General features: G+C 41.7%; 2 protein-coding genes across 5 annotated transcripts in view; both read left to right on the forward strand.

The window, feature by feature from the left end:
- The first annotated feature begins 748 nt into the window (after positions 1–748).
- Positions 749–8,584, forward strand: NANP (N-acetylneuraminic acid phosphatase). The gene is made up of 2 exons (XM_004687119.2): positions 749–889; positions 6,077–8,584. The coding sequence occupies exons 1-2, from the start codon at positions 800–802 to the stop codon at positions 6,731–6,733; spliced, it is 747 nt and encodes a 248-aa protein (XP_004687176.1). The 5' UTR covers positions 749–799; the 3' UTR covers positions 6,734–8,584.
- A 14,497-nt stretch (positions 8,585–23,081) lies between these two features.
- The window catches only part of NINL (ninein-like), a 151,178-nt gene continuing 150,644 nt past the window's right edge, over positions 23,082–23,615 (forward strand). For all 4 annotated transcript variants that reach the window (XM_012728406.1, XM_012728405.1, XM_012728402.1 and 1 more), the window contains exon 1: positions 23,082–23,254. The gene's annotated coding sequence lies outside the window, so the exon portion shown is untranslated. The remainder of the gene's footprint in view (positions 23,255–23,615) is intronic.

Consider the following 23,615-nt stretch of genomic DNA (forward strand, 5'->3'; position numbering starts at 1 on the left):
CGCAGACAAATCCTGTGGCAGCCTCCCTTTGGTCCCTATAGTAGATGCCTACGGATTCATTAATACGTGGTTTTGGAAAAAATCAATGCGGACAAAACACCAGGTAGCCACTACAGAGCCTTAAGTCTTCAGGCATAGCCACCAAGCAAGGACTCAAGAAAATTCAGGTTACAGCTTTCGAAACTCTTACTGGTGTTGACTCGAATTCTCACATAACTGCTTCTCCACTAGTGTAAATACATTAAGACCCAGGTGGGAGTTTTCCAACATTGGAAACTATTAAAGATTTTAAAGCACAGACTATCACACCTTTGTACCTCGCTGGTGCTCCTGTCTCGTAACCACAGACTTAGGGCACTAGATACATTCACAAACCCCTACCGACTTGAGGACAATTAAAAGAATGAAGACATTTCAGGGCTCTCCACTGCTCTCCTCCCTAGGCGGGGAAAGTCAGCTCCTCTTCAAGCCCCACAGGGCGCAAACTCCCCACTGGGCAGTTGTAACGTCGTCTAGTCAGGAGGGCAACGGGACACAGAGGGCACAAGTCTGCAAAACGTACTATTAATGACCGTTTTGTCTAACGGCTCACATAACCACCCTGTCCACCAAAAAAGACTCCGCACACTCAACAGACCCCCATTCCCGAGTCTCGCGTGATCTAGCTGTTCTCGGGCTCGCGGAACTTGGGCGGCGGCGCGAGAGCATCAGGTGACTTCCAGTCTGGCTCTCACGCTTGCGCAGATGGAGCCAGCGCGGTGGCTTGGGGTGCTGATGCCTTCAGCCGGAGGTCGGTGTTATGGGGCTGAGCCGCGTGCAAGCTGTTTTCTTTGACCTAGACAACACGCTCATCGATACGGCCGGGGCGAGTAGGAAAGGCATGTTGGAGGTAACGTCCTGGCTCGTGCAGCCCTACTCTCTGGCGGCGCCGCAGCCGTACTGGTCGCGTTCCGGATTCTTGGTTGCCCCCACCCCCACCTTCCTGTCTTCCGCTCCTGTAGTTACCGCGGCCCGCCTAGGGCTGCGTCATCCCAGGGAGCCCCTGAGGCGCTGGCCTGTGTCCTTTGATACTTGTCCCCTCACGGGAAAGAGCCTAGAGCAGTGGGCGAGGGTTAGCGGCTTGGGGACGCTGTCTTCTCTCTGCACGGAGGCCCTGGGAGGCTGGGTTCCCGAAGTCTGTTCCAACCCAGAAAAAGCTCATTGAGTCGCCCCACAAAGAGACGGCTTCCATGCCGCAGAACATCGGACTTTTTGGCAGTAGGTTTGGAGCAGCGAGATGGAAAGCTTGCACCACGCTCTTCGAGATTGACCCCGGGGGAGGTCGTCACCCACTGCCTGTCTCTTTAAAGAAACTTAACAGCTGGCAAGTTCTTGCCTGGGATGCCAGATGTCTCCAGGGAATTTTCTCCGCGTCAACTCCCTGCCGGTCTCCGTGCTGTGGGTGTGAGCCTTAATAGATTTCTGAGGTGATACTCAGCAAACGTTCGGCTGTGCAGGGTATTCCTTTCATGAGGCTTCCCTCGGCAGCATCCTCTCCTTTCTCTACCTACCAGTGCGCCCTTTCAGAACTTTTCCATCATTTCCAAGCCTCTGATTCACTCCCCCTTGCTTTCCTCTGCCTTAAGCTTGAAGGAGAAAATCATCTCCCCTGCTCCAGTTAAAGCTGAACTCGTCTCATCTAGACTGCTACTGTGTCTTGTCTCTAGGATTATCCCATACAGTGTATAAGACAGCAAACTGTCTTACTCATCTTTGTTTGTTTGACATATGGCAAATGCTGACTGAAAGCAGTATTGGTGAAAAACCAGATCCCCAGACTTGGTTCTGTTACCATTTCCTTTCTAAATATTCTAAAAGCAGAATTGAAGTGTGTGCTTTTAACTAGCAAGGAACACTTTTTCACATATAAATACAGTACAACGCCAGCTTTCATAAATTGTTCTGAATGAATTATAAATGGGAAAAGATGCTGTCTTGGTGGAGAAAGGATTCACATACTAACCGTCAGCTTTAATAAATATAAAAAGCAGGGGGGAGCCAATTGCAGTTTTAAACAACTTAGGTTAGTCAGATTAAGTCCTAAATGATGACTGAAAATAACAGGAGTACAGCTTGAATTGTTAGTCTGTTTGTTGCCAGTCATCATTTTGAGCATGTATTTTTAAAGGTTTATTTGGAATTCAACTAGCTCATCTTTTAAAATTGTATTCTATATTTTTTTCTTTTAAAAATTGTATTATAAAGTGTTCTGTGGTTTCCATTCCGGCCTTGAAAAAAATCTTTCTAGTCACAGTTAAATACAAATACTGATGTTAACTTAATTCTGGGTTCCTTTTTGTGTATATTGAGACACAGCCTTAGAATTTTGAGTAGATAAAGTATATATTACAGGTATTCCACCATTTTCAAAGTTTGCATTATACCACTCTGCTTTTACAAAAGACTTGTATTAGTACCTGTTTTTGCTAACTAAAGAAATCTAAAGAGTATTTTCTTTCTTCTTTTTTTTTGGCAATAGCCAAAAAGCTAAAATTAACCTTCTGGGTTGGTTTATAGCACACACTCCAAGCAGTGAGTGTGGCCCTCTAAGCTCCTTTGTCGGATGTTATTGTCATGTGACTCCTGCCTTTATTATATGTTAGCATTATTTGTGATTTGGTAAGGTTTTCTGGGATCTGAGGGTGCACAAAAATGTTCCCACATAAACTACAATAATTGCTTCTTCCCTTTACTACCTCATGGAACCCTTTTTAGTTTCTGATAGTGAGGGAAATCTTTGTCTACAAATTGATCTCCTGTCTCACACTGTCTTGGTGCCCCTTCAGTAATTAGTATCTGGCCTTATCTTTGCACAAATTGACACCTTCCCACTTAGAGATATTTTTTCTCTACTCTGAGTTGACTCAAAAACTCCCATTTTTTCAGGGCTCATGTTAGGATAATTTATACTAATAGTGCATGTTAATTCAACTTAAGTGTTGTGTTTGAAACAAATACTAGTATATAAATGGGGATAAACTACCCCCCCCAAGATATTAATAGTATTAAAATGCTTCCTGTTATCACAAATGAATCTGTAAGTGGTTGTTCTGTGACAAAATGGAAAGTTAATTCAGGGGATGTAATGGGAAGAAGTTTGCAGCCAGAGTAGTATTCCATGCCTTTATAAGAATCTGCCTTTAAAGTGAACCAATTCTGCTTATACAGAGTCCAGAGAACATGTGTATTGCATTGCCAGTTGCATTAACAGGAAATTGGATCTTACTGATGTCTTTTTCTGCTATGAGCCAAATCCTATTTATCTCAAGCATAGTGGAGTCTTACTAGCCTTCTGTCCTTTGTGTTGCAATAAGGTTGCCCAAACTTTAGAGTGATCTTCAGTCATAGCACACGACTAAATCAGTTGACATTCCAAAAAAGATGGTGACATCATTATGGGAAATTAAAAAGGCTTGATTTGTGAATTGAAATTTGACATATGTGGCAAAACCTTTCAGAGTTTTGCCTTCAACTAATATTCTTAGGGCTGGTTATGCTTTTCTAGGTTTAATGAAATGTATCTTAATGACTACATTTTCTGATTAGCACAAATAGCCTCCAAAATTTTTCCTTTACCTTCTCTATAAGTGATTCATACATGCTGAGCAGAGAAGAATGTCTCCAAGTTTTTAGTTCCGGTCATGTGCATTGCATTCATCTTCAAAGATCCAAAATTGCCTTGGCATGAGTGACTTTCTCCCATGTCCCTACAGCAGCGAGGACAGGTGCAGGTTATTTATTTGGAAATTGGTCCCAGGAAGCACTATAGGAGACAAGAAAAACTGGGAAAGATTCTAATATAGGTTGCTGCCAAAAGCAGGTAACTTGATATGAACAGTCAAGATACTCTGAAAGACATGTCCCTCCATGGGATTAAGAAAGCTGTGAGATTTTTGTTCTTCATTGGTTGAAAGCTGCTTGCAGGGCAATTTATAGGCCCCAGCTTATATGTGTGTAGGGGCTCCCCCTGTGGCCAAATAAAGCTCCCATGCAGAGAAGCACAAATCCCTGCGCTTAAGGGAATCCTGTGTGCCAGGAGCATTTGGGTAGCATCTGCTACAGCCTGGGGTTTAACAAGCAACCTCTTAAGCTTCATCTCTAATCTGTTCCCTCATATGCATTCTGTTCCATCTGAACTCCTCTTCTTGCCTTTCCCAATCTGTTCACAAAATTCAAAACTCTGTTCCTGTGTTCATTCTCTTTCTGTCAGAATCATTTGGTCCTCCTTCCCTCCCCCCTTCATGTGCTTGGTAAATTCTTGGTTTTAAATGTTATTTCTGCCAAACATTTCTAGGTAATCTGTGAGTGACTTGCTCTTTCCATTTGATTTCCCTAGTTGTTCACATGATTGCCATGTGAACCCAGTATTTGTGGTGTCTGTCTATCTACTTATTTCCCTCCTTAGATAGTTCATAAAGACAAGAGTGCCAGTCTCCAGTGCTTAGTATAGCACAGTGAAAGCAAGCATGTGAGCTTTGGAAGTAGGCAGGTATGAATTCAGCTCTCTGCTTAACAGTTCTAAACTTTCTCATCTTAAAATTGGAACTTCATTGAAGAGTTGTAGAAAGCATTAGAAATAATGCATACTCATCATTGAACATAATATTTGCCACTTCAGGGTCTTAGTAAATGTCAGGAAATGAGAAGAACCCAAGAACCTAATGAAAGCTTAAATAAAAGAGTTGCAGCAGGAATATGAGAGGAAGGGCTTAATTCTGGTGATGAATTCATAACCAGCAGAACAAGAAGTTAACTGGGCACTTGTGAAGTACAGAATTAGGTCCCACTTTACAACATGATGGTCAATTTAAGCCTTTTTAAAAATAAAGGATTCAGCCTCCCTGGTGGTGCAGTGGGCTAAACCTCAGTACTGCCAGTGAACCGTGGAGTTGATCCACATGGTGATCCAGACCTGGAGGTGATCCACATGGTGTGGCAGACCTCTTCTGACCCACCTGCTGCTCCCCTCAGCAGTGTACTTCATTAGTCTGCCTGTTCTGCTCCTCACTCTGTCTCCAGTAAATCCTCTCACCCCTTGAACCTCTGTCCTGTACCCTAGTTTGGTATGCATAAGTAAATAAATCTTTAAAAATAAAATAAAATGGATTCAGATGACAAATGGTTAGATGGTTACCTCTGGAGATAATTTAAATGATACTTGTTAGAAATTTAAAATATTTTATTCTAAAATGCAAGTGCAAGTTTTATTTTCATGTCTTCATAAGCAGAATAAAAAGCGAAGGACTAAAATACCAAATGAAGGGTTTTTTTTTTTAAAGATTTATTTATTTATGTTTACAGAACTGGGGTACAGGCCACAGGTGTGGTGGGTGAGAGCATTCACCAGAGACAGAATAGGGAGCAGAACAGGCAGGTTGACAAAAGTACACCGCTGAGGGTAGCAGCGGGCAGATCAGGAGAGGTCTGTCATGCCATGTGGGTCATCTCCCGGCCAAGGACTGAATATGTGTTGCAGTGGGTTTGGAGAGCTTCATAATATGGTGCTTTAACTTGTTGCACCACCAGGGAGAGCCCCGAAATGAGGGTTTTTTAAAGCTGTATATGAAGAACCTTCAGAATAGAAGTTGGGGGATAAAACTGATTGAGTTGTATACAGAGGCTGGGAGAGCTTGTTTCAGGTATTCTTTTAAAAATAAGACCAATTGGCCCTCCCTGGTGGTACAGCGGGTTAAAGCACAGCACTAAGAAGCTAAAGCCACTTCAGCATGAGTTCGATCCCTGCCCCGGAGGTGACCCACATGGCATGGCAGACCGCTCCTGCTCCCCTCTTTAGTGTGCTTTGTCGATCTGCCTGTTCTGTTCCCCACTCTGTCTCTGGTGAATCCTCTCACTGCCCCTGCACCTCTGGCCTGTATCCCAGTTCTGTATGCATAAATAAATCTTTAAAAAAAAAATTTCCACCACAAATAGTGTGGTAATAAAGTTGTCTTTAGACAGGAGTGGGTTCATAAATTGAAGCTCAGGGCAAGACTATGACAGACAAATGTATATTAATGAGTTGTTTTCCTTTATCTAGGTGATAAAGCTCTTGAAATCAAAGTATTTTTACAAAGATGAGGCTGAAATCATCTGTGACAAAGTTCAAGTTAAACTCAGCAAAGAATGTTTCCATCCTTCCAGTACCTGCATTACTGATTTAAGGACTTCACACTGGGAAGAAGCCATCCAAGAAACAAAGGGTGGTGTGGCCAACCGAAAGTTAGCTGAAGAATGTTATTTCCTATGGAAATCTACACGTTTACAGCATATGACACTAGCAGAAGATGTGAAAGCCATGCTTACAGAACTTCGAAAGGAAGTTCGCCTACTTCTGTTAACAAATGGAGACAGACAGACCCAGAGAGAGAAAATTGAGGCTTGTGCCTGTCAGTCCTATTTTGATGCTATTGTTGTGGGTGGAGAGCAGAAAGAGGAAAAGCCAGCACCTTCCATATTCTATTACTGCTGTGATCTCCTTGGAGTACAGCCTATAGATTGCGTGATGGTTGGTGACACACTAGAAACTGATATACAAGGAGGCCTCAATGCAGGACTGAAAGCAACAGTCTGGATAAATAAAAATGGAATAGTGCCACTGAAGTCATCGACCGTGCCACATTATGTAATCTCTTCTGTGCTAGAATTACCTGCTCTCTTGCAAAGTATAGATTGCAAAGTCATTGTGTCCACTTAAATTACATGAAAGGGCATGATTTCGAATTTTACGGTCAGATTACAAGGTTTGAAATTCAAAAAGTTAAAACATTCCATATGATTCACTTCTAAGAATAATTTCATTTATGATTTAATGACCTACCAACCAACCATTGATTAGTATTTATATTTGAAAATGCATTGTACAATAATAAAAGTTACTTTTAGTACTATATTCCAGAAGACTTGAGAAGAAGTATGTATTAGTGACATCTTTTAGTATCTTGGATCCATGAAAATACCACACAGGAAGTTATACATGGATGCACAAATACAGGTTTTATGTTCTGGCATTAAAAAAAATTTTTTTTAAAGACATTCTAGAATGTTCATACATGTAGTAGAGATTTGTAAGTCATTAGATCTCATTAATATGAAATAAGTATTAAGTCACATGCAAATCAAGGCATTTCAATTATGGTGCATATTTTTTAAAAGCCATATATAATATTTTTGCCTATTTCAAATGTTTACATATGAATCTTAATTTTTCTGCATGACCTGTTTGGGAGGTCCCTCAGATTTTCTTATATATATGTATATATGTGATAGATTGTTCTGGTTTAAAAAAAGCTGTTAAAGTCAGTGTGTGGTGCTCCTTTTTCTTGATTTTTTCTATCCAGGCTTAGCTTATAGATTCCTGTTAGTCTGTATTTCTTGTGGAGATATTTTTACTATCTTGCATATACACAATGGGCTTGAGGGGATTAAACAATTCTGGTGAAAACTACAACAGCATTATACCAAGTTATTGTCCTTCTGGATGCAGCAGAATTGCCTTGTACAACTTAACCTTCTCTAGCCCCAACATCCGTCTAATGATTGAATAGTGCAACCATGTGATGAAAACTAGTAGAAAAATCAGTTTTGTCGTGAACCATTTTCAAGGAATCATTTTAATATTTGACTATTAAAATTTTAATTTTAATCTTTAAAATTTGGGGAAATTTTATTTTGCAAATTTCTGTGTCCAGTTTTCACTTTGAGCTTACCAATTAATGACTCCATAGCAGACCTCTTGCAACTAGAAAATTCTAGACCATAAGGGTGAAATATCTCATGATTTCATAACTAAACTTGGAGTAAAATGATGGAGAAAATAATTATTTGGATTAACCTTTGAATAAGAAACTACTAATGCAAAATATTAGACTCTTGGGATATGTATGGCTATGACTCCAATTAACCAAAATTATTATACTTAAATTCCAAATTATGCCTGTTTGCAAGCTTGTTTCTTCTACAAGTTATTGCCTGTCTACCAGGAACAGAGTTCTCTGCCATTGTCTCAAATGCCCTGTTGTTTTCACTTTTGTTGATTTTGAAAGATGTAACTTTTGCCCTTGGCTGTCACAGAGTTGTTCTTGTTATAAAGCTGAACATTTATGAATAGGTTATGTTCCAGGTATGATGTCCATGTGACCTCAGTTTTATTTTTTAGCTATTTAAAAATTGTTAAGTTGGATGATCTTCCCAGAAAATAATTAGATCATTTCTACAGTAGATTTATGGTGAAGTCTTGTCCCACAGGATGGATGTAAGGCAACAGTGCATTTACAGTGTTAACTAATAGAAAATATGGCTCATCCGTAAATCATAGTGGCAGATCTCAACAATATAGCTCCTAGGATGTTAGTGAGTAAAACTGATCTTAGGGAAGAAGGAAATGAAATAATTGAGTTTCCTTATCTTCACAGTTTACGTAACAGGCTGTAATGCAATATTACATTCCTTTTGGATCCTAGAAGAACTTTCGGTTTTCTACCCTTCTGTGTGGGATGTTACAGAAGATGCTAAGAAATCATTGAGTAAAATCATAAATGATTTTGTTTTAAAATAATCCTTAAAATTAAAAAATTATGTAAACTTTGTCAGCTTAATTTTTTGCTAGTCATATGCTCATACAACCATAAGTTCTCAATTTTCTAGAGGCTCTCCCAAACACAGGAAGGCCCAGCATAGACACAAGTATATATTGTATCTAGAATACTTAGACCAAGAGGAAGCTTCCTAATTCCATTTACATATTTACCCACTGGTTCGTGAACATCTTAGATCTAGCAGTGCCCAGGTTCCAGCTGGTATTGAAGGAAAGTTACAGAGGTGTGTAGTTTAGTACTTGAAGCTTGTTAGCAACCCACAAAAATCTTTATAAACACTTTTATAGTAAATGTACTAATACAATGTACATGTTGCATATTTCCAAGTTTCATCAAACTACATGTTAAATTTTTCATTCCATCCTTTTGAAATCAAGAATTATACCCACTTTTGGAAAAGTACCATTAATTTGTGGTACACAAGTAAAGGTGAATGACAAGTTTCATCCCGAAAGTCCCCCTGAAGTTCAATGCTATGTATGAGTAGGTTGAACTGTGGTTCGCCAAATTTTTTATTCCTGCTCTTCAGTTTTAGGAAACAAATGAAATAATGAAACTTTTTGTAAGGAGCATACATCCTTGTAGGAATAGTCATCCACTATCAACCTTGTTTTGGATTTTTTGTAAACGATTTCATTGGCTCTGTGCCTATGGGTTCACTTTGAGAGGAAGGTTGGTGCAACTCTGGAGCCCTACCTCTTCTCCAGTCTGACCAGTTACTTTCTCCTTGCTGTATCTCACCATTCTGGTCATTTCCTTTGCCCTTTATGGTGGGTTTTCTAGTGTATGTGATCTGTGTACTTCCTAATTTGACACTCCTTTTTGGTGGCATGCACATGATCTTAAGTGTTGGAAAGCTGCCTATTTTCTCCTTAGATTATGGATACTGAAAGGCAATGTAGTTGGTTATACTTTTCAGTCAGAATTTCAAAGTCCTTGTTTTTTGGTCTTCCGGCAGCCATTTTTATGTGACCAGTTTCTTTTTCTCTCCTGAAGGTCTTAAAATTTCAATTTTCCTCTGTGGTCCGTGATGAGATACCTGGGCTTCTTGGTGATAATATGTTCTTCATCCTGGTAAATATGTTTGCTTCATTTATAATTGCTTGCCCACTTTTTTCTGCTTGCTTTTTCTGGTACTTCTCTTGAAATGTAGAGCCTTTTACTGTTCTGTTTTGTTTTGTCTTTTCTCTCCTATTGCTCCCTCTCTGGCATTTGTGCTACTTACAGGGAGGTTTCTTCATCTTTTAATCCTGTTGATCACCACCTATATATATATATACACATATATATGTGTGTGTGTGTGTGTGTATATTTCCAAGGGCTGTTTTTGGTTTTCTAAATTCCTTTTTAATAACATTCTGGTTTTCTTTTCTGAGTGGAATATTCTCTCTCCAAAAAAGTTACTGTGTTATTGCAGAATCCACTACTTCTTTCAATTTGTTCTAACCTGTGTGTTTGGATTTAATTGTCCACATTAACGCCTCCCCAGTTTGGATTTAATTATCCACATAACACCTCCCCAGTAATCTTCGTTATTCATAAGCTTTATTCCCTTGAACTGTTACCCAGGAGAAAAACCTTGGTCTCTTTCTACTTCCAGGTACATTTCGGACATCAGCAACTAGAAGCTGAATGGGAAGGGAAAGTATATGTTGGGTGTATATGGCCACTTAATTTCTGGTTGTAGTACTTGAGCCCAGCTGTGTGTGGTGTCCCCCAGGCTCGAACCTCTCTTTTATTCTCTATAGAAGCACCCCAACTTCTGTGGAATGAGGACTTTAGGATGAATTGGGGGCTGTGGTCTAGGGATTTTTGCTAACACCTTTTACCCCATCCTTAATTCATCCTTCCTCCACGACTGATGTATCCTGGTGGTGGTAGTGCCTACATCTTGGAGAAGTCTGCATCAGCTGCACTTCTTCCCCTTCTCAGCTTTCCCCATTGCTGGTCTTGACTTAACTTCTACTAGAATTCTTTGCCATTTGTCCACATGCTTTTCATCTTCCAAAGTTTTTTTTTTGACACCTGTTGTTTGTGTGTGTGCATGTAAATTCGTTTGTTAGAGTTTTAGCTGGCTTTGAGTTAGATACTTCTTAGTTGTAGATTTCCTTTTATCACCTTAATATAGAAACTTATTTGCTCTTGTGCTCATTGTTGCTCAAGACCCACAAATTCAATCCTGTGTGACTCATCAGCACCCACAGCTCGAGAAACTGCTCAGGTGAGCTGGAGACGGAAAGCTGGCTGGCAGCTTTTTTTTTTTTTTTTTTTGCTGGCAGCTTTTTTACCCCTTTAGTTTTGTCCTAAATTATATATGCAATTTATATCTTAAAATCTCTTCCCCAAGTTCTTTTTCTGAGTCCTTATGACAACATTTGGCTTCACTCTTAACTGTGGTGGTATGTCTCCCTTTTGTCATTTGTTCCTGAGTTTTTAATATTGTTTGGACATAGATATTCTGATTGACAACTCTCCTATAATCACTGCCAAGGCAATTACCCCATTGTTATTAAAGTCCTTCTGACCAGGATGTGTGCTGATTAGATCTTAAAATTCACTTAGTAAGTAGGGCAGTAGAGCAGAAATTTAGGTGGAATAAAATCATACATTTAAACCAGTTCTCACATATATGACAATAGAGTTGTTTACCCAATAGAACAAAATAATTTAAAGGAATTACGTTTATCAATTTTATTGAAACAGGGAAGTGAAGAGTGCCTGCTTACTGGGAACAAACTTTATGTATGGTGGCAGTGGCCTGGAACTAGGTAGTGATTATGGTTTCACAGCATTGTTAATATACTTAATACCCCCAAATTGTGCAACTTAAATTAATCTAAAAGCTAAATTTTATTATTTTTAGCTGGTATATATCATCCATATTACACGTGCCAAGTTTCTAATAATTAAAGTTGAGCTTTTAAATTTTTTTTCCATCTCTCAAGCTTAAGACCTGTGCTCTTCATAAAGAACATTAAACAACAGTAAGATGCACCTTGGAAAACATAAAGAAGGTACTACACTTAGTGTCCAGTAGATGTCAGTAAAAGGAAAGATCGCACTCTTCTGAAAACAGCTGTTTGCATAACCTCTGGAATGAGGATAATTTGTGAGAATTTAATGGGTTGACTCCTCCCTCTAAGAATGATAAACAACTCAGAGCCAAAGAAACTGCAGTTGGTACACTGGTGCACAAAACTGGTAAGTGACTTGTGCAGGATCTCCTAGGGATCCTTGCCCCCCGCAAGAGTTAACTCCCCAGTGAAATGTTGGGTACTATTGCAGGGTAAACAGAATGTCAGGATCAGGTTCAGAACACTAGACAGATATAAAAACCAGAAGAACTCTGTGGGAAATGTATATAACAAGTGTGCTGATTAAGATCCACAATGGAATGAAATTATGTCACTACTGTCCTTTGGCATCACAGGCAGGGGGATCTTTCTCCTGCCAGTGGACAAAGACTATATGAAAGTTCTAACCTTTTCTGCTCATTGCTAGGTAGTCTTGATTCAGACATTTAGAGGGCCCAGCCCAACAGACTAAACCACACTTCATCTCTGCACCAAAGTACCTGCCTGACACTCCCCTCCTGGACCTGTGCTCTCTGAAGCCTCCCTGTACGAATGGGGTGAACTGAATTCTACAGGCTCCATGCAAGCTGGGGTACAGGATGGTAGGTTGGATACTGTCAAAAAAGATCCCACAGCCTACAGGCCCAACTGACACAAGCTATGCAATGTCCATCGTCTGACAGATTCCGGGTGGATCGGGATAAGTTCTGAAAAATCAGACTGTCCACTGCTAATATATGACCTCTCTTTTTTGTATAAACAAAATACTCTGAGCAACATTCAGTTTATAACTGGATTGTCTTAGCCACACAGGCAGCTGCCTGGTTCAGGCAAGCTGCCCCAGGAGGAGAAATTCCTCTGTCTCCTGAGACAAAAGGCAAGCCCCAGGAGAAATAAGACCCCAGGACACAAAAACTCCTGGGAAGCTTCCTTGGTTTCTTTAAATAAAAAAGCAAACCTCGGATAAGGCTCCCAGGATATAAGGACTCATGGACAAATTTTAACCTTGACTACACAGGTGTTGCTTGATATACAACTGTACAACTTTCTCTTAATTTACTCCTTTTTAAAACAAGCACTAACTACTCTCTGCTAGCCTTAAATTAACTACTAACTTTTCTTTAATCACTGATAACACAATTTATTACTACCCCAAGACCCTTAACAACCTTTTGCTAACAAGCTCACCCTTTCCCAGACTCCTCTTCCTTTGAGTGGTAACTAGACAGCTGTATACATGATAACTATCACAAAACGTATAATCCATAATACCATAAATTGTTAAGAGAAGAATGCTTTTTCCCCTTGTCCTTGAGAATGTTTTATGGAGATATCTCATTAGCTTACCCTATGCATTATTACAATTAACTACTTGCTACACAGTATAAATAAAGACCTGATGAAGGGATAGCAGGAAGACTTGCACCCTATCCTGACTCCCGTGTCTTCCTCGTACCGGCTCCTGTCTCCCCTTTTGGAGTCTCTGCTTGCCGACGCCTTCCCAGACACCTCAAAAGTTGGAGCTAGTCTCCGACACCCAACAAATTTTCACCCTTGAATATCGATGGGCGTTTGCAGAGGCTCTTCCAAGTCTGTCCCTCCAGCTGCAGCTTCTGGTCCCCTCTCCAGGCTCAGGTTGTCTGGCAGACCTCTGCATCACTGACCAGTGGGGTCCCCTTTGTTTCCCAAGCAGTCTGCTAAGGACTCTAAATGGCTCTAGGCAGCCTCTTTCCCAAAGTCTTGCCCCATCATCAATGAGAAGTGAAGTATACCCTCTCTCCCCCCCCACCCTTCCACTACCTCTTGGACTTGCACGATTTCTGCAGAAAATGCAAGTCAACTTCTCTTCTTTAAATTGTTCCATTAGATTCCACTCTCTAGGTTTAAAGGCTAGGGTGTGAAGGGGAAAGGACCCAGAAAAATCAGTGAATATGCTAAACAAGTCTGTAGCAAGTCTGCAACCTTATCCCCAAGGATGCATTCCAAGAGGAGGGGGCCAGAGAGGAGGATTATCCGGAGCCTCTGTCTTCTCCTTCCTCCAATGTTCTCTCTGGTGCTCATTCTCAAGCTTGCTTTCTTTTTTTTACAACTCAAGTTGTAAATTAACCTTTTTTTTTTGGCATTAAAAATATGTTTATCTTTAATGATCCAAGATTCTGCAAGACACGGATATATCCAGAATTGGGTGGAAATACAGCATCTCAGCAGTGCTGCTGCCAGCCTGGGGGGGTGGGGGAGGGTGGATGCTGGTTGGAGACCTCAAAGTGAAGTAAATTCCAACCGCACTGGGAGTCTCAGTGCCCTATCTCCATAGCACTGGGATGGGGCCCTAGGGAGCCCATATGAACATCTCAGAGAGCTATTTCCTATTAAAAACAACCACAGGTGCCCTCCCCCACCCAAAGCTACTGCCCAGTTTCCCATCTTCCCCTCCACCTCCGCCAAAATCGAGGAAATGTGTAAAATTGACTGACTGACTATAAAAAGCAGCTTTTGTGTATGCTCAAGGCCCAGATTTTCCTAGTTAACAGAGAAATAAACATCTCATATCTGGTCCCAACAGATGTGTAATCTGTACTTAACACTTTGAGTGCCGTTTTGCGCTTTCCAGCCTAACAAACACTTTTTCCACAACAGGTGTACTTCCTCTAACACTGCCAAGAAGATGGGCAAGGTAGAATAGCTGACAAGGTAGAGCAGCTCTCTCCAAAGAATTACTACCCCAAGTTCCCTCCACCTCCAACTCTACTTTCTCCATTATGTAATATTTGTGTAATAGGTAAAGTAGCTTAAAAATCTAGACACAAATTCTTGATTAACAACCTTGAAAACTTGGGTATCTGATATACAATGACTCAGACTATAACAGGGTGGTCCCTAGGAAAAAGGGAAGTTCCAGGTTCCCTGCCCCACCCAGAAGGAGGGTGGAGCTGAGCAGAGAAGAAAGGGAGAAGAGAAGAGAGAAGGAAGCAGGATGGAGAGCCAGGAGATCTGAGGAAGCCACATGGAGCAGCAAGCATGTGATGAAGAATCTGTGCTTGTTTCCTGACCCTGGACTGGTTAAGGCAGATGTGGGTGAGATACCTGTACGGAGGTGACTATGGCAGTGTTTATATTGATTTTGATTTTGCTCTTTTCCTCCCAGATTTGTCTGGCCATTTCTGACCCTTTTCCATGGCTCCCAGCCAGAAGGTGCTTTAGTCTAGTGGCAGGCTTTCAGGCCTTGCTTTGGGCCAATCCCATTTGGGTTGACTTTTGCCCTCGAGGGGATGGGTAACTCAGGTGTTTGATTTAGAAGTTATATTCTTTGTGTTCCATATTGTACATTTACTGTATTAAAGTCCCTTTTCATTAAAGTTTTATATGTTTTGTCTTGTTACGGCAGATGGCAGAACCCACTTAGAGCAGGCAAGTTTTTGGGGCTTCAGGGGAGCCCCTCTCTCCCCCTGTCCTCTAACAGAATTGGGGTGCCCTGTAACAAGACCACAGCTTCAATTTTAACATCCTGGTATATAGCAAAAAGTATGGTATTGAGGAGCAGATCTTCTAGAATGGTGAGAAAATAAATTTGTCATTTAAGTTACCTAGTCTGATTTTATTATGACAGTATGACAGCCTGAACTGATTAATAAAAGAGGTAATGATTTTACATCTTTTATATCTAATCTGGAAATGTAATAATTTCCTCTTGATTAGACTCTCAGTATATTGAGAAGTGTGATCAAAATTTAAGACATGAGTTACTCTTAGTGACTCCTCCTTATATCTATACTGGTCTCTGTTTGGTGTTCACAGGTCTCAAAATTGAGCTCATATTCTTATGGATTTTGTATTTCTGTTGGTGTTCAAACTCAGTGAGATCCTCTGTCAGCTGTCCAATAATTGTGAACACGGGTTTTAGAACTTGGAAAGAATTCAGCACACTAGGGAGACTATAAGGAGAATAATACCCCAAGTTTGGAGTATAGTCCAAAGATCCAACCCAGCTGACATGAAATAGGGTTAGGATCCAAGGTTAGGATTTAAGTCAAGTGGCTTTTAATTATTTCATTAAAAAAATATTTATGCATACAGAACTGGGGTACAGGCCAGAGGTGCATGGGCAGAGTGGGGAGCAGAACAGGCAGATCATTGAAGTACACTGCTGAGGGGAGCAGCGGGCAGGTCAGGAGGGGTCTGCCGTCCCATGTGGGTCACCTCTGGGACAGGCAGAGATCGAACTCATGCGTAAGTGGCTTTAGCTTCTTAGTGCTATGCTTTAACCCAACTTTATAGCCATATGACTTTTTAGAAAAAACAAAACTGTAGGCACTGAAAAAATATCATTGATTGTCAGGGATTGGGGGGAATGGTATTAATTAACCACAAAGGGGACCTGCAGAGGAGAATTTAGGGTGATGTGCTGTTATGTATGGCACTTGATAGTGGATATATGATGACAGACTTGACAATCTCATACATTATGAATGTTATATGCAAATGTAAAATTGTCAACCCAGACATTAAGGTTCCAGGATGTGACAAATGAATCTAACAGTGCTACAAATGTCATTCCACTGAAGGGGCAGGAGTAAAAGGAGCTGATATAAGTAACCAGAGAAAACTGATATTTTCACTGAAAACTGTAAGACTATTATATGTAGTATTAGTATAGTATAATATAGTATAGTATTAGTATATAAATTTGTTTCCCACAGGGTCAAGGTTAGGAATCTTGAAGCATTTTGCACCTACACTAGCATTGAACAAATAAATAAATGAATGGCAGGTAGTGAGTACAGTTTTTCTTACCATCTAAGAAAGTGTTAAAAAAAAAGAGGAAATGCTCAGTAGACTTTTGTGATACTGAATTTAAGTTGAAAATATTTGTTTGACCTCATGCTCAGTTTAAGGGGTAAGTAGCTAGGTAGGTGGTAGCTAGCTTAATTCTAACATTTGTGACAATGTGTGTATATATGTATACCTACATATATTCTCAAAGCTGTGCAGAGAGCATGCCTGGAAACAGTGGAATCTCCCACAGCAGAGCACACCTTCATCCAGTTCTTGATTTCTAAACTGGTTCTTTGGAGACAGGGTTGATCGTAGGCCTGAAGCAAGGAAAGTAAGAGTCCCAAGCAGTTCATGGTCCTGGAAACTAAGGAAGTGTTTCAAAAGAAAAAAATGGGGGCCTCAGAGGAATACAAGTAAAAGGGACACAGAAAGCAATCTCAAAGAGCTCTCAGTGGTTAAATTTGGGTTAATTTGAGCAGTGAAATAGTTTATTTTGGAATATAACAAAAGTATAAAATAAATATACATGAGTCCATACTGATATAAGTAGGTGACTCTGGGGGCAGAGTCTGGAGAAGCCACACAGAAATAGCACCTTGCAAGGGTAAGGAAGAAGGAAGAACAGGCCATCAGCCTCAAACCTCAGATAGCTAAAGGAGAAAATGTATTTGGTGACTGCCACATTTTTGCATCTTTCAATGACATTTTTGACCATGTCACTGATCTTTCTGGAAAGGTATCCATCTGCCATTAACAGGTGGAATGAAGGTGAAGGGTTACCCAGACAAATCCTCTCCATATGCTGCTATGTTGGCCACCCAGGATGTTGCCAAAGGTGCCAGGAGCTTAGCATTATGGCCTTCCACATCACACTCCAGGCACTGGAGGAAATTGGACGAAGAATCCTGAGCTGGGAGCACTGTTAGCTCTCAGAGCCCTTGCCTGCTCAGGAATGTAAATAGGGCAGATTGAGGATGTCATCTCCATGCCTTCCAATAGCACGCTCAGGAAGAGGGGTCACTGTGGTCATCATCTGTGAACAGGGCTCCTTAAATTACTTTCTGTTAAAATAAATTGCCTTCTTGTAAACCAAAATAAAGAAAGAGATAGATGTCCCTTAGAAGTAATTCTAAGGTATGTAAATATATTCCCTTTCAGGAGGTGGAATTTAATCCTCTCTTTCTGGAGTGTAAGCTGGACTCACTAACTTGCTTCCAGAGTGTGGAAAGGGAAAATTGAAACTGCAGTGGAGAGATCTGGCAATTCAACATCTAAACAAATGATCAAGATTCATATCACCAGTAGGGTCAGGTGCTGTTGGGTACCCACTGATGTGATGCAATGAGAAAGGTATTTCACCTCTTCACCCCTAAAGCTCATAAAACTATGAGAAAACACAGACAAAATGCCTACCAGTGTTCTATTTTTATGAATGTCAAACTCGTAAAAAAAATAAAACAAGGGAAACCTGGGAAACTTAAAGACCCAAGGAGATTAAGGAGACATGATTATTATATATCATGTGGGATTGCAAATGGGGTCTTGGAAAAGAAAAGGGATTTAGTAAAAACACTACTGAAATCCAAACAAAGTTTGGAATTTAGAATCATAGTTAATTTCTTGATTCTTATCACTATACTGTCTTTTGTACTGTTTCCTAATAATGATGGAAACTGGGTGAGAATTACATGACAACTCTCTGAACTACAAATGCTTATTAAAAGAAAAAGAAGGGAAAATTTATTGAAAGGGTTAGTTACATTCAGATTAAATTAAACTGGGTAGATGTGGGCTATCATGGCTACCAGAGGGTAATGAAACAACTTCCACAAATGAATCTATTGCCCAAATGTTCCCAGGTTAGCACTGAGTCATGAATCCCCAGGAAAGTTCTAAGAAACTTGAATAAGGCAAATCTTTCCTTTGAAGGATAAAGTTTCCTGTGAATTTATCTATTTTTTTAAATTAAACTGATTTGGAAAATGAACATGATAAACAGCATAATGAAAATGCAGTATTTTTGGCACCATTTCTCAAAGAACTATCATCTCAGAATTTTCCAGCATGTCTCAGCTTCCTGTATGACATTGGAATTTATAGTTGGCAATTTCATGATAAGCTATTTGGGAAATTTTAAATGTATAGATTACAAAGAAAAATTACGTTTTTCCAGTCTTCATTAATTGAAACCTTCCCAGAAACAAAGTCAATACTAAACTTCATAAAAAATAAGGACCCCTCACCAAACCTTCTACTAGGTGTTGTGGAAGCATGTGAAAATCAAGTCTGATGGGGATTTACAATCTGCTTGAGACTCAAGGAAGGAGCTACCAGAAGCACTTCAGGTGGTGACACAGGACCTCAGTGACAGAGCAGCACAGAATAGGACTACTGACCCCATGGTGGCACAGCAGATGCTGCGGCATCTTCTCAGAAGTGATCAGGGTTGAGTCACTGAACAATAGAAGGGCACAAATAGATGGAGAAGAGGCATGAGTGTCAAAGACACAGTGTGCCACAGCCATTTCAGAGGCAAGTAAAACACTGCTTTGCTGGACCCAGGAGTTCTTGAGGCAAATGCTGAGTAAAGTTGGAGAGGTGGCCTGGGCTTCCTGTGAAGGACCCTGCAGGAGCACCTGCACATCTGGACTCCACCTCGAGTCACCATCACCAAAGACCATGACCCCAGCCCCATGATTCAGCAGCCAAAATGGTGCCTGGCCTTTAGCCAGTGAAAAACAAAATACGCCAACACCCGCCTGTATAAGGAAGTTAAATCTTATTGGATATGCTTCCCCGTGATCAATGTATGCTCGTTATGTGTCCTGCCCAAATATCCAAATATGGTTGTTGTACACGTGAGCAGTGCTCTAATTGGCCAATGTACACGTGAGCAGTACTCTGATTGGCCAATGTACATGTGAGCAGTGTTCTGATTGGTCAATGAATGCTATTTAAGCAACTGCCATAATGGACTCTGGGGGGGGGGGCAGCAGAGAGGAGGCAGGCTAGAGCGAGTGAGAGAAGCAAAAGAGAGAGAGAGAGAGAGAGAAGAATAAAGGGTCCAGAAGAAGATATATCGTGGCGTCTTTCTGTTGGCAGAGTGTGCCGCAACCCATCACCAAATCACCCATGTGCCATCACTATAATCCCGTACACTTCCCCCTCCATTCCCCACTCTACCCTCCATTAAATATCTCTGGTATAAAGTTGTTCATTATTATTATTTCCCCCTTCCCCTGGTCCTTTATACTCCTGCTATGAATGAAACCATCTTGTATTTTTCTTTTTCTTTCTGGCTTATTTCACTAAGCATGATCCCTTCCAGCTCCATCCATGTTGCTGCAAAAGGTATGAGTTTATCTGCTGAGTAATATTCCATTGTGTATTTGTACCACATCTTTTTAATCTGTCATCTACTTTTGGGCATTTGGGTTGATTCCATGTCTTTCCTATTATAAATAAAGCAGCAATAAACAAGGGGGTGCAGGTGTCTTTGAATCAGTGTTTTTGTCTTTGGTGTAGATACCTAGGAGTAAGATTGTTGGGTCATATGGATGCTCCATTTTTAACAGTTTGAGAAACCTCCAGTTTTCCATAGTGGTTGTATACTAGTTTGCATTCCCACCAGCAGTGCAGCTTCCTGCTTTTGTTTTCAGTTGAGTTTATTGCTGGTGTCTTGAGTTCTAAGAATGCAGAACATTTCTCATGTCTGGAAAGTGGGGGTAATGGTTGCCACATTTGAGGGAGGGGGCTCCGCTATGCTGTTGGCCCAGGACAACAACAGACAAGCAGGGGCATAATGAAAAGCTTGCTTTACACCACTGAGGGAAACTGATTTTAATGGATATTAAATAAAAGAAGACAATATTCTTATGTAATATGTTCAATCAAGACTGCAAATTGACACAGTTACTCATTTTTTTACTCTTTTGGGTATCACGTTTACTTGGTACTTTGTCACTCAAAATGAAGACCCTGTATCTTGGCAAATATACTAGGAGTTAGCTCCAAAATGGACAGGCTCAACACAAGTGATTGTCTTCAACTTTCCCATTTATCTTTTTTTCTGAGAGATTGGAGATGTCTACAGGGGAGAAAAGTGTGAAATGTGTGAAGTGAAAATTGCTGAATTTAGGTAGATTTAAATTCTTCTTTTCTGCATGGAGATAGAATCACTCATTTCTGAGTCAAGGGAAACAGTAGAGAAATAAACCTCAAACCTCCTATGTGAGCATAGATCATATGTAATTTAACTCAGTTCACTTCTCGACTGCCCGGCTTCATCTATTCATCTAGCCATGCCTTCTGGCTACCAGAGTACTTCTTACTGCACATGGGGGTGTATATATATATATATATATATATGTAAACACACATTATAACTTTACACACAATTTTATACATACATGTATATGTACACGTGTTTACACACACATATATAAACACACATAAGAGAGAGAGATTGCAGAATACCCAGCCTTCAACTCTCAAATAAAATGCTTGTTAAAGAAATCTAACTGGGGGTTTGAGGGTGGGGTGGGCAGAGGGCCCTTCCTGGTGGCACAGGGGGTTAAAGCACAGCACTAAGAAGTTAAAGCCACTTCAGCATGATTTCTATCCCCGCTTGCCCCAGGAGGTGATCCACCATGGTGTGGCAGACCTCTCCTGACCCGCCCACTGCTCCCCTCAGCAGTGTACTTCATCAGTCAGCCTGTTCTACTCCCAAACTCTGTCTCTGGTGAATCCTCTCATTGCCCCTGCACCTCTGGCCTGTACCCCAGTTCTGGATGCATTAAAAAAAAGAAATCTAGGGCCCTCCCTGGTGGCGCAGCGGGTTAAAGCACTGCACTACGAAGCTTAAGCCACTTCCTCATGAGTTCGATTCCCGCCTGCCCCTGAGGAGTCCACATGGCGAGGCAGACCTCTCCTGACCCACCCGCTGCTCCCCTCAGCAGTGTACTTCATTGATCTGCCTGTTCCGCTCCCCGCTCTGTCTCTGGTGAAGCCTCTCACCACCCCTGAGCCTCTGGACTGTACCCCAGTTCTATATGCACAAATAAATAAATCTTTAAAAAAAAAAATGGTAAGGACCCCAGCATGCTATCTAACTGCATGAACTTCATTTTCTTCCTCAGCTAAATAAGTGATGATGATGCAAGTATGCCCTGGGATCATTGTGAGGGTTAAAAAGAGGACATATGGTCCCTCCCTGGTGGTGCAGCAAGTTAAAGCACTGCACTAAGAAGCTAAAGCACAGCATGAGTTCGATCCCCACTCCAGAGGTGACCCACATGGTGTAGCAGACCTCTCCTGACCCGCCTGCTGCTCCCCTCAGCAGTGTACTTCATCAGTCAGCCTGTTTTGTGCCCCACTCTGTCTCTGGTGAATCCTCTCACCTCACATGCGTCTCTGGCCTGTACCCCAAAAAAAAGAAATGAGGACATATGTAGAAATAGCCCAGCACAAAATCAGCAGCTGTGGTTGCTCAGGCCAAAACCTTGGAGACATATTTTTCTCTCCCTCTTTCCCACAACCCACATCCAATTTGGAGGTAGGCCTTGTTTTTTATTTTTTTATTTTTTTGGAATGCCTAAACATTACTCATATTAAATTTGAATTTTCACCATCTACACCCTGGTCTGCTTCTCAAACTAATTATTGCAGTTACTTCTTAATGGTTTCTGTTCTCCTACCTTTTCCTGCTCATCCCCCACACTCTCATCCAGTGGCAGAATGATTTTAAGTCAGGCCACAAGTTCCCTCTGTTAGACACTTAGAGCGGAGCCATGTCCTTAAAAGGGTACCAAGACCTTACATCCCTTTGTGTCTCATTCCTTTCTGATCTCACACACACACTCCTCCACATTCTCTGTTCCCAGGCACGATGAAAAGCACCCCACAGTTTCAGAGCCTCTGCCAGCTGTACTCCCTCACTTGGTCCTTAAGAGATGTGTCTCCTTTCTTCACTTTTTGTGTTAAAAATTCACCATCCCTTTCTGGCTCATCTCCTATATTTCTTAACCCCTTTTCTTACGTTGCCTTCCCTAGTATTTATAAATATCTATTATTTTTTGTATTTCATTTAAGTTTTTAAATTATTTTATGGGGCGTAAACTCCACAATGGGGCAGGGATTCCGTTCCTCCTCCTCCCCTTTTCCTTTGTCATTATTATATTCTCAGCTCCTAAGACAATGCCTGGTACTAGCAAATGTTCAATGATTATTGATGATTGAATATATAATGCAATCAATGTAATCAAAATTTTTAAGTCTTTCCGTGTTCCCAGCTGTGAATTTAGAATATTACTATTGCACGGCGTGCCTCCTCAGGTTGTTTACAGAAGAGAATGCTACATCACTAGCTGTGCAAAACCAGATCCCACGCAGAGGACAAGTCTTTTATGGGTATAGGAGACGTCACTCTGGATTCAGGCCTAAACACCTGAACTTTCCAGACAAGAGACTTGGAGCTCCGCCCCCCGCCCCTCCCTCCACACCCATTTCTGCCCCATCAGCCCCGCCCCGCTCCCCAGTCCCTGCCCCTACGGTCGGTCACCGCCTACGGAGGGGAGAAGGGATCTGTAGCCCTCCGCGCCGAGTTGGGAGAACCAAGGGGCGGCGCTTGGAGCCTGGGAGGAGCGCGGTTCCGGGGCCTCCGGACACAAAGAGCGACCCGCGGGGCGCCGAGTGGGAGGTACGTGCCAGCCCAGCGCCCTTCGGCTGCGTCCCAGACTCCGTGCGCGGCGGAGACCCGAGACGCCCCCTGACCAGGTGAGGGGGCCGGTAGCGGCGGCGAGACCCACCCCGCAGATGCACTTGTCGGCGGGGGCGATCGGCGAGCCCTTCTGACGCCGCCGCTGGGCAGCGAGGCAGTGTGTGTGTGCGTGTGTGTGTGTGTGTGTGTGCGCGCGTGTGTGTGTGTGTGTGTACGGACGCACCAGTGGGTCGACAGTTGGGGACCAAATTGTCTGACGCCCTCAGACTCTGGGCTCAGTGGGTTCTTACGGTGAGAACTCCGCGACCGCCGCGGGACTTGCCGCGGAGCGCGTCCACCCTTAGCCTTCCGTAGGTCTGATGCGGTGTCCAACTTTTCCCGTCACTCTACAGGACTGTTGAGCATAGGGCGGTGGAG

This window comes from Condylura cristata, unplaced genomic scaffold (genome assembly GCF_000260355.1).
Source record: "Condylura cristata isolate star-nosed mole 26May11 unplaced genomic scaffold, ConCri1.0 scaffold00022, whole genome shotgun sequence".
In the NCBI taxonomy this organism is placed as follows: Eukaryota; Metazoa; Chordata; class Mammalia; order Eulipotyphla; family Talpidae; genus Condylura; species Condylura cristata.